Raw genomic sequence first — 11,091 nt, forward strand, 5'->3', positions numbered from 1 at the left:
GGTGTGCATGAACTTTGAAAAGGGCATTCCAGAGCCTATTATAGCATTTACTTTAGATATCAAATATCAAACTTAGAAGAGGTATGTGTTGCCAGGGATGATTTAAATTGATGAGGTTTGTATTAAAAATAAGATCATATTTTTGGCTGTATGGACAGCCATGTGATATCATGCCAAAGGCATTATACTGTAAAACAAATCATATTTTTCAGAATAGTTTAGGCTGGGAGACAAGGATCAAGGGAGTAGTAGCTTTGTTTCTGGTGAGGACATGTGTTCTGCAAATATGACACTCTTAACACGCTGTCCTCAGCAAATGTATGAATAAGGATTAGAACATACGAATGTTTGGCCATGACCAATCCAACTGTCACAGTAAATGCAGTAGAATTGATGATAATCTGGATTTGAGGCTTCTCCCTTAAAGATCCTTGTGCCCTTCATGCAGGTTTCAGTCCAAAAACTACCAGTATGTCCTGGCCTTGGTTTTTGCCATTGAGGAAATCAACAAGAACCCACATATTTTACCCAACATGACCTTGGGATTTGATCTCTATAATGTCATGCACAGTGACATGAGGGTGATGGAGAATCCCTTCATCTGGCTTGCAGGACTGGAAGAGGATGTTCCTAATTACACGTGTAGGAAACAGAGCAAGTCTGTAGCCATAATATCAGGAACAAGCATTGCTGTCCAAATAGGGACACTGCTAGAACTCTACAAAATTCCACAGGTGAGTGTATAAGGGAAAGAGAGGGAAAAAGAACAACTACTTAGGTGCCTTACTTGACCCAAACATTTAAGCGACAGTGACCTTATACATTTGCCATAGGGGATGATGTAAAGAGAAGGAATGCAGAGGATAAATGGATTAGCCACATTTATTCTGAAGCAGAGGTGTGTGTGAGTGAAAATGAGAAATGTTTCCCTCAAGCTGTGAATCTACTGTCTTAGGAACTAGGAAGTTATGCAGGAGGGATGAGAAAAATGAAATATTCTAAAATCTTCTGACACTTCCATCATCTGCTTAATTTCTTCAGGAATAAGATTGCACACTATGGCAATAACCTTACACAGATTTCTTGCATTTTCCTTTAGCTGACTCTTGGGTCTTTTGAACCTCTTCTGAGTGACAGTGGTCAGTTTCCTTCCCTCTATCAGATGGCCCCCAAAGACACTTCTCTGGCACATGGCATGGTCTCCTTGATGCTTCATTTCAGCTGGACCTGGGTTGGTTTGGCCATCTCAGACCTCCCAAAAGGTATTCAGTTTATGTCCAATTTGAAAGTCGAGATGCAGAAGAATGGCATCTGTGTGGACTTTGTGGAATTGATCCCAGCCACTGAGGAGTCATATAATTCATTCGGCAGGCTGTATCATATCCAGATCCTAAAATCATCAGCAAATGTGGTGATTCTTTTCTGTGTCACTGATTCACTCATAGGTGTCAGCTTTCAAACATGGGAACGTGTAATGACCTGGAAAGTTTGGGTCACAACCTCACAGTGGGATTTTGCCAGTTCTGAGGGACATTTCCTGCTCCACTCATTCCACGGGACTCTCATTTTTTCACACCACCATAGTGAGATCTCTGGTTTCAAAAACTTTCTTCAGACAGCTAACCCTTCCAAATACCCAGAAGACATTTACCTCTCTAGATTCTGGTCATTGGCTTTTGATTGCAAAGTTTCAGGGGCATCCTGCAAAACTTTACACAACTGTCCACTGAATGCCTCCTTGGAATCATTGCCTCCGCATCATTTTGATACGGCCATGAGTGATGGGAGTTACAACATATACAATGCTGTGTATGCTGTGGCCCACAGTATACATGAGATGCTTCTACAAGAGGTAGAAATGCAGCCAGGGAACAATGGGGCAAAGGTGGCATTTTCTCCCTGGCAGGTAATTTTTTCCATTGCATGACATGTACTCCTGAAGTGATCCCCTTAAGAGCTCCTGCAGCTGTTCAATCCAAGTAGCTTAGGATCCTTTCTCCAGTCACAAGATATAAATGAGCCTGTGCCTATAATATGACATTAAAGACAGGGTTCCATTGACAAGTGGGAAAGTAACTTGGCTCAGCATTAATGCTGTGTCTTAAAGAGTATTCACCCATCCTGTCAATTTAATATTGGATTTGCAATACCTAGACTGTGTCATTCTGATTTCAATCTCAACAGTATAATAATTATATTTTAGTGTCAATTGTTGCTGAGGATGTTCATCTACAATGAATAGAAGAGATTTCATATAATTTGCACAATTTTTTATTCTGCTAACCTTATTACAGATTGTTGTCCTAGGTACACTGAGAAAATAAGTGAGTGTTGGTAGCTTGGATTCCACAGCTGGAAATGCTCTGAATATCACAGCTAGAAACTTTTGATTTCCCTTGTTTTTGGATGAAAATGAGTGAAGTTGTACTTACTTTGATGTAGTTCTGATGAGTTTTTTTTTATTTTATTTGGTTTGGTGGCTCTAAAAAGGTTCCTTTGTTTATTTGCGATCACAGACAAACAGAGGCTTTCTCTAACCTGGGTTTGGTGTGTTATCATTTGGGCAGTCTTCATGAGAATATGATGCATCTTTTCAGTTGCACCCGTTTCTCAAGAACCTCCAATTTACCAATCCTGCTGGTGACCTAGTGAATTTGAATCACAAGAGAAATTTGGAAGCTGAATACGACATTCTAAACTTCTGGAATTTTCCGTATGGTGTTGGACATAAGGTTAAAGTAGGAAAGTTTTCCTCATATGTTCCACAGAGCCAGCAGTTGTCTCTCTCTGAGAATTTGATAGAGTGGGCCACAGGAATTACAGAGGTAAGTTGGACCTGATCATAAGGTTCACACGACACATTGTTACCCCCCCAACTGCTAAGGGAGTATGTGCAGAATGGCTTATTGATAAGACATTTAGAGACATTAACCACTCCTCTTCCAATCTAAATACTTTCTTATATTTTTAGTGTCTGAAGATGGACAGTACACACACTCATTCCTCCACATATTTTGATTCCATTTATTTAGAAAATCAAATTGCATGCTGTCATTGTGTCAGAAATAGATGTTTACAGTTTAAGTGAACAGGTTGTTCAGGACTTGGAAACCCTCTACTTGGAACTTAAGAAACAGTCCCAACTCTGACCAATGCTCATCTGATTTTGCTCAGACTCCACGCTCAGTATGCAGTGTGAGTTGCAGCTCTGGATTCAGGAAAGCCCCTCTGGAGGGAAAGCCTGCCTGTTGTTTTGATTGCACACCTTGTCCTGAGAATGAGATTTCCAATCAGACAGGTAAGTCAATGCCAGCCTCATGGAGAAGTTAACACCTGTTTCTTAGAATTTCCAATCCTCCATGGAAAGATAAAATGTGGAATATGACTGCTGAGAAAATTCTTCCCTCCTTCAGTAGAAATTAATCCTTATAATCAGCAAGAATCCTCAAAAGAATAAAACTTTGCACACTACATTCTACTTCATGTAGTGTTTGTGAAATCATATGAAAGACTAAGTGTCACTGGAAGGCTGACCATGTTGGAGTTCAGGATGATATGTATAGTAAAACATGAATGAAACCAATATTGGAGAATATTCACCCCATAAAGCAGTGTGGGATTTCTCAGATTTGTTCCATGAAGCAGAAATAGGCTATCATCACATGTATCATGAAGATTTTCAATTTTTGCTTGTGTTGTATGTGTAGTTATATTCACCATATTTTTAGTATCACTCTAATCTGTTTAAACTTATTGGTGAAAGTGACAGATTCTGTCAACAGAGTACGATCCCTGGCACTAGTGTGGTGTAGGTGCTAATTCAGTATAGGTAAATTCATGTCTGTGTTCCTTGTTCATGTATAGTAAAACTACTTTCACCAAATTGAAGTGTAGCATGCTTGGAGTGAGAAAGCACAACTCTAATGCACTATGTGTTATATGCAAAATGATCTTAGAAATAAGACATTATTATAATCAGCAAGGGATAATACTCATAAAATATCATAAATGGGGCTAACCTTATTCTTTGAGAAAAATCATTGTTGCTCAAAATATGAATCTTCAAGAACCTTCATATGTCTACAGAAATATACACATGTATAAAATCTGTTTCAAAAAAACACAGGCTGACATCCATGGTAAAAAAAATATGCATAGCAAGATTGGTCAGTGACAGCAAATTCAACACAAGTCCTTGAAGATAGAATGTGGACATTATAGGAAACTGAAGTAAGTAAAAAATTGGAAGAATTTAAAGTTGGTGATCAAAAAAAAGCAAATTATATGAACCTCAGCAAGAAGGAACAGTACAAAATCAGGATTACACTGTGTGTGTGTTGTGTGTATGAACAAAGAGAGCTGAGGAGGTCTCTGCAGATATAAAAAATACTAATATTAGAAAATATTAATTATTTAATGGTGATACATTGAAGAATATGGAACAAATTCAGGAATTTCCAGATAGAAATATTATGAAATATATTAAGAAATATTTGAAAAATCCAAATATCCTCACAGTTATTAAAATAATTCCCAATAATTTTATTGTGATAAAAAATTTCAGACGACTGTTACCAAACATTCACATATGAAAGGAAATCTTGTCTGAATTCCTGTAGGGAACAGGTGAGTGCAAAAATTCTGTTTCTTCTACAGCATCATCTTAACTTGTTTGATCAAATACTGCCAGATGGTTGAGCAAAATGAAATTGTAAGACACTGTTGTTGAAATAAATTCACACATTTGAAATCTAAAACAAGGTAAATTTAGCAGTATTTTATTTATTTATTTATTTATTTATTTATTTTTTGACAGGCAGAGTGGACAGTGAGAGAGAGAGACAGAGAGAAAGGTCTTCCTTTTGCTGTTAGTTCACCCTCCAATGGCACCATGGCCAGTGCACTGCAGCCAGCGCACCTTGCAGATCCGAAGGCAGGGGCCAGGCGCCCATCCTGGTGTCCCATGAGGTGCAGGGCCCAAGTACTTGGGCCATCCTCCATTGCACTCTCTGGCCACAGCAGAGAGCTGGCCTGGAAGAGGGGAACCAGAACAGAATCCGGCGCCCCGACCAGGACCAGAACCGGGTGCACTGGCGCCGCTAGGCGGAGCATTAGCCTGTTGAGCAACGGTGCCGGCCAACAGTATTTTTTAAAATAGGTTACATCATGCCCCAAGCTTTGCATGCAATGTAATTCAGTTTATAGTCTCTGAAAAATGGTAATAAGAATTAGCATAACTGCAGAAAAACATTTAATAAAATATAAGTGATCTAAGAATTGTAAACAATGAACAAAACATCTCAAAAATGCTGAAAAGAAGGAACAGTTTTCAATCCTGAAGAGTATTTTTAGAATGCTAAAAAACATGGAACTTATGGCTGAAGATTAAATACAAAGTTGAAGAAAGAATGTAACTTCTGTAGGAAATTATCTAGGAGACTGCTCTGTGCATATTATCAAAAAAGAAAGACATGCAACTTACTAAATAGGAAGATATACAAATGGCATCATTTTCAACTGATCCTGGGATGGTATAATGACATTAGTGAATCAATAATTGAGTTATGTAGAGCTGGAATACAAGATTAAACACACAGAACAGTTATTTTTATTACCAGTTATGGAAAATGAAGCAATGAAAGATGGCACATGTAATGTCTCAAAAGTATGAAATATCCAAAGGTAAGACTAACTAAATGTTGAAGACATCTACAAGTTGAGACATCAGACAGCAATGGAGTAATATATAGAAAAGAAGAGAATACGGACAGAACTGGAGAGAAAATTCATGTTCAAGGAAAAATGGCAAGAAAGTAGAAATATGCCAATAGGGTTCAAGTTGAGCTACAGACTGACTTTGATTACAGGCAGCATCCCAGTGTGTTCCTTGATGGAAACATGCTCAAGGGTGGCAATTAATCCAACTGGTATCAAGTGTACAGCTCTTCTGTGTTTCTCTGGAAATTGAAAACCTGCCTTTTTTTTTGACAGGCAGAGTGGACAGTGAGAGAGAGACACACAGAGAGATAGGTCTTCCTTTTGCCATTGGTTCACCCTCCAATGGCAACCATGGCCAGTGCATGGCATCCAGCGCATTGCACTGATCTGAAGCCAGGAGCCTGGTGCTTTTCCTGGTCTCCCATGTGGGTGCAGGGTCCAAGGATATGGGCCATCCTCCACTGCACTCCCTGGCCACAGCAGATAGTTGGCCTGGAAGAGGGGCAACCAGGACAAAATCTGGCACCCCAACCGGGACTAGAATCCAGTGTGCCAGTGCCGCAAGGCGGAGGATTAGCCTATTGAGCCATGGCACTGGCCTGAAAACCTGCCTTCTAATGGTGTTCTCTCAATCAGTGCTTGCACCTAGAATGACTTAATACAGATGCTATCTAAGAGAGATGTGCTTTAGTGAGATGGTTGTGTGCTTTCTGTGCACCCAAAATTCACAAAGTAAATCTCCCAGTCCATGTTACTAAGAGTGGGAACCTGGGGCTGGTACTGTGGCATAGTAGGTTAAGCCTCTGGCTGTGATGCCAGCATCCCAACTGGGCACCACTTCCAGTCCCAACAGCTTCACTTCCAGTCCAGCTCTCTGCTGATGCTTGGGAAAGCAGCATAAGATGGGTCAAGTTTTTGAGTGCACACCCATGTAGGAGACCCAGAAGAAGTTCCCAGTTTCTGGCTTCAGAGTGTCTCAGTTCCAGCTGTTGCAGCCATCTGGGGTGTGAATCATGAGGTATATCTCTCCCTTTCTCCTTTTCCATATCATCCTTTCTCCCTCTCTCTTTTTCCCTGTCCTCTGTCCTTCTCCCTCTCCCTCCCTCCTACTTCTCCTCTTTTGGAACTCAGCCTTTCAAGTAAAGTATAAATAAAAAACACTTATTGAAAACGAAGACTGGAACCCTTGGGTGGTTGATGAGGCCATGAGAGTACAGAGTGAATAGTACCATTAACATAAGGACTCATTGCAGGGAAGGAAAGCCAAGACTCTGCAGGAAAAAAAAAGCCCATGCCTAGGATCTCTGTGAGACCTCAATGGAAAGGGTCATCTAAGAAAGATATTCTCTTCTCTGAAGGGCAGAGAGAGCATCCACTTTGCTTATGGCCATGTCAAAATGTTGACTTAGTCTATGTTCACAAAAGGCTTCCATAGCTTTTGCAATGCATGGCAAGATCCTCCAGTGATCAGTGATGTCATACATGAATGTTAATTGCTAAAGGAACAACAGAAGTCACTGTGCATTACTCCCCATGTAGGACCTCCATCCCTAATGAGTTGTACTATGAGAATTGACTGCAAATTTTTCCGTAAACTGTATTCTATATTTTCTGTGTTAATGTGGATACAAACTGTTGAAATCTTTGCTTAATATGCAGTTAGTCCTCTGTATATAAAATCAAACTAACAATGAACCATAATGAAGAAGGCGTTGGGAGAGGGAGAGGGAGATGGTATGGCACATGGGGTGCGAGGGTGCTTTAGGGGAAAGAATCAATATATTCCTAAATTTCTATCTATGAAAAAATGCATATGTTAAATAAAAATTTAAAAATAAAAAAAACAAGGGCTGTGGCTTGCTCTTGTTCAATTAAGGATGCAGCAAGAATGTGCCATGTATAAGGGCAGAGTAGCCCTCACCACACATGGAATCCTCTGGCATCTTGATCACTACTTCCCAATCTGAAGAAATAATGAAGAAGGAATTTTTTGGTGTTAATAGGACACGTGTTAAGGTATGTTTTTAAAGCACCATGAGTAGCCGGCGCCGCGGCTCACTAGGTTAATCCTCCACCTTGTGGTGCTGGCACACCGGGTTCTAGTCCCATTTGGGAAGCCAGATTCTGTCCCGGTTGCCCCTCTTCCAGGCCAGCTCTCTGCTGTGGCCCGGGAGTGCAGTGGAGGATGGCCCAAGTACTTGGATCCTGCACCCCATGGGAGACCAGGATAAATACCTGGCTTCTGCCATCGGATCAGCACAGTGTGCCGGCTGCAGCGTGTCAGCCGCGGCAGCCCTTGGAGGGTGAACCATCGGCAAAAGGAAGACCTTTCTCTCTGTCTTTCTCTCTCACTGTCCACTCTGCCTGTCAAAAAAAAAAAAAAAAAAAAAAACACCATGAGTAAGTTCAGGGAGTAGGCCTTAGGTCTTTGGGTCTTTGTTAGGACAAAAACAGCATGTACTCATCAGTATGGAAGGCACTTAGGGAGAGGAAGTAATAACTCTGGCTCACATGAGGAAGATGGGCATTAAAATGGTTGATAATGTCCTAGATGTCATTTATGTATGCTGTCTTAAACATCAAATAAGGACTATCTGCCTAAACTAAACTAAATTGATCTATATGTAAAGATAATGGAAAATGAATCTTAAAAAAGAATATGATGGGAAAAGGAGTGGGAGATGCGATGGTTGTGGGTGGGAGTGAGGTTATTGGGGGAAAAGCCACTATAATCCAAAAGTTGTACTTTGGAAATTTATATTTATTAAAGTTGAAAAAAATAAAAGAGTTAGTTGGGAATTACAGAAGGACCATGTTAATCAGAAATAACTGAACTTGAGATGATATTATTATACATTTTTCACCAGATATGCACCAGTGTGTGAAGTGTCTGGATCATCAGTATGCCAACACAGAGCATGACCGCTGCCTGCACAAAACTGTGGACTTCCTGGCTTACCATGATCCCTTAGGAATGACTCTGGTCTGCACAGCTCTGTGCTTTTCTGCCCTCACCGCTGTAGTTCTTGGGGTCTTTGTGAAGCACCAAGACACTCCCATAGTCAAGGCCAACAATCGTTGTCTCAGCTACATCCTGCTCATCAACCTCATCTTCTGCTTCCTCTGCTCCTTACTGTTCATTGGTCATCCCAACACAACAACCTGTGTCCTCCAGCAGACCACATTTGGAGTGGTGTTCACCGTGGCTGTTTCCACTGTCTTGGCAAAAACCATCACTGTGGTGCTGGCCTTCAAGGTCACTGCCCCAGGGAGAAGGATGAGACAGTGGCTGATATCAGGGGTACCTAACTCCATTATTCCCATCTGCTCCCTGATCCAACTGACTCTCTGTGCCATCTGGCTTGGGACTTCTCCTCCCTTTATTGACACAGATGCACACTCTGAGCATGGCCACATCATCCTGGTGTGCAACAAGGGCTCAGTCACTGCCTTCTACTGTGTCCTGGGCTACCTGGACTCCTTGGCCCTGCTGAGCTTCACTGTGGCTTTCCTAGCCAGGAATCTGCCTGACACGTTCAATGAAGCCAAGTTCCTGACATTCAGCATGCTGGTGTTCTGCAGTGTCTGGGTGACCTTCCTGCCTGTCTACCACAGCACCAAGGGGAAGGTCATGGTGGCCGTGGAGGTCTTCTCCATCTTGGCCTCCAGTGCGGGGCTCCTGGGCTGCATCTTTGTCCCCAAGTGCTACATTATTCTCTTCAGACCTGAGAAGAATGCTTTGAAAGGATTAAGGGATAGAATAATTTCCAAGGAAACAGACATTCTGAAGAGTAGCTCTTAAGGTTCTTGCAATTTTCAATGGAGAGAAAGTAAGATTTATAAAACCGATTTTGCATTCTGAAGTTATAAAATAGCTTGCAGAATGTAACCTCCTTATGAACAATTTATACTTCTCTTAAAATATTTTTCTTCTGAAGGACAAATTCACCAAAAAGAGAGAGTGGAAAAAACCTTCCATCTGGTGATAGACCCTGAAGATATCTACAGCGGCCTAGTGATGGTTCATGCCAAAGCAAGGAGATTGATTCTGGTGTCCATGTGAGTGTCAGGGATGCAGGCCATCTTCCACTGCTTCCTCTTGATCTGTTAGGGTTGAAAGCTGTCCGCTGCCCAAGGAACGACTCCAAGAGACACTCTCATGCAATCAGCAGGGGGTTTATTGAACCAGCATGCTAGGGCTCCATGAACACGCAAGAACAGAGAAGCATCGAGGAGTTGAGGGTCAGGGTTTTTATACAGCAGGACAAATGAGTGTTTATAGGGAAGGGGGGTATGGGGTCAGGATATATCACAAGAAGCCAGGATGTCATGCAAGGCTAGGACAGGACTTTATCTCACACCTGCAGGCAAACACAGGAGGCCATAACACTTTGTCAGGACAGATAACTGGTACTGGGAGGGGGGAGGTATGGGACCACCAAAAGGTCATTATGAGAGGGTAGGATGTTGGGAGAAGGCAAGGGAGTTTGTCGTGCAGCTGTAATGCTTGAACAAGCAGCCTTGTAACTTCTCCAGGATCAAAGGGGCCTTAAGCAAGGGCCCTAAGCAAACTGTCCTTAAGCCAACGGTAAGGGTCATAAGGTCTCGGGAACATAGTACCTAGGAGGCAGCAATTATCTAGCTTCGGCCCCCATTTACACCATCATAGCCACAAAAGTAGGGATCCGAAACTATGTGACCTCTGTCATATTTTCACAGCTGCACCAGGAAGGTTTAAACCTTAAGCTTAACTTTTTACACCTGCACATATACAATTTTAACTCTTCAGATCATCAACAGGGAGCTGGATTGCAAGTGGAGCTGCCAGGACATGAAGTGGCACCCACATGGGATGGCAGGGTTACAGGTGATGGTTATATCCACTATACCTCCATGCTGGCCCCATTCCTCCTTTCTTCTTCAAAATAATACTGTGTAAAAATTTCTTAGCCTGGGTTTTATGTTCACAAACACAAACCCATCACAGATAAAGGCTCTCCTTGAAAATTTTATTTCTTTATTTGCATTGTCAGCTAGTCAGCACTGTAATATTCATATTTTAATAAAATGAATTATAAGTTTGTTTACTGTTTTCATTCATTAGTGTCTATATCAATGTGGCTTTACAATAGAGTTGGGATACTTTTAGTGCAACCACTAGACATGCTAAATCATTTTAATGTGTATAATGCATTGTCCAGAAATTCCTTAATTATATATCATTTCATATTGATTTGCAATGATGTGATAATCACACACCAAGTTTTAATTATATGTAGGTAGAAGAATTCTGCAAACTTCTTTTCCACCTGTTCATTTCTGTTCATTATTGATTTTGGCTTTAGATTTACTTTTGCCAATACCAAAATAAGA

The 11,091-nt window shown here is 41.2% G+C and overlaps 1 protein-coding gene across 1 annotated transcript; it reads left to right on the plus strand.

The window, feature by feature from the left end:
- The first annotated feature begins 458 nt into the window (after positions 1–458).
- On the plus strand, positions 459–10,748 carry LOC100343703 (vomeronasal type-2 receptor 116-like). The gene is made up of 5 exons (XM_051828442.2): positions 459–734; positions 1,100–1,906; positions 2,598–2,825; positions 3,175–3,298; positions 8,586–10,748. Exons 1-5 carry the CDS (start codon positions 534–536, stop codon positions 9,518–9,520), a joined length of 2,295 nt encoding a protein of 764 aa, XP_051684402.2. The 5' UTR covers positions 459–533; the 3' UTR covers positions 9,521–10,748.
- Positions 10,749–11,091: the final 343 nt, after the last annotated feature.

The sequence above is a fragment of the Oryctolagus cuniculus genome (genome assembly GCF_964237555.1).
Source record: "Oryctolagus cuniculus chromosome 16 unlocalized genomic scaffold, mOryCun1.1 SUPER_16_unloc_1, whole genome shotgun sequence".
In the NCBI taxonomy this organism is placed as follows: Eukaryota; Metazoa; Chordata; class Mammalia; order Lagomorpha; family Leporidae; genus Oryctolagus; species Oryctolagus cuniculus.

What these genes read in the sequence shown, in the direction of transcription:
- LOC100343703 (XM_051828442.2), top strand. Translation starts at nt 534, where the DNA reads ATGACCTTGGGATTTGATCTCTATAATGTCATGCACAGTGACATGAGG. An exon ending in AACTCTACAAAATTCCACAG is followed by an intron (nt 735 to 1,099) that starts GTGAGTGTATAA and finishes ATTTTCCTTTAG; the next exon opens with CTGACTCTTGGGTCTTTTGA. An exon ending in GGGCCACAGGAATTACAGAG is followed by an intron (nt 2,826 to 3,174) that starts GTAAGTTGGACC and finishes GATTTTGCTCAG; the next exon opens with ACTCCACGCTCAGTATGCAG.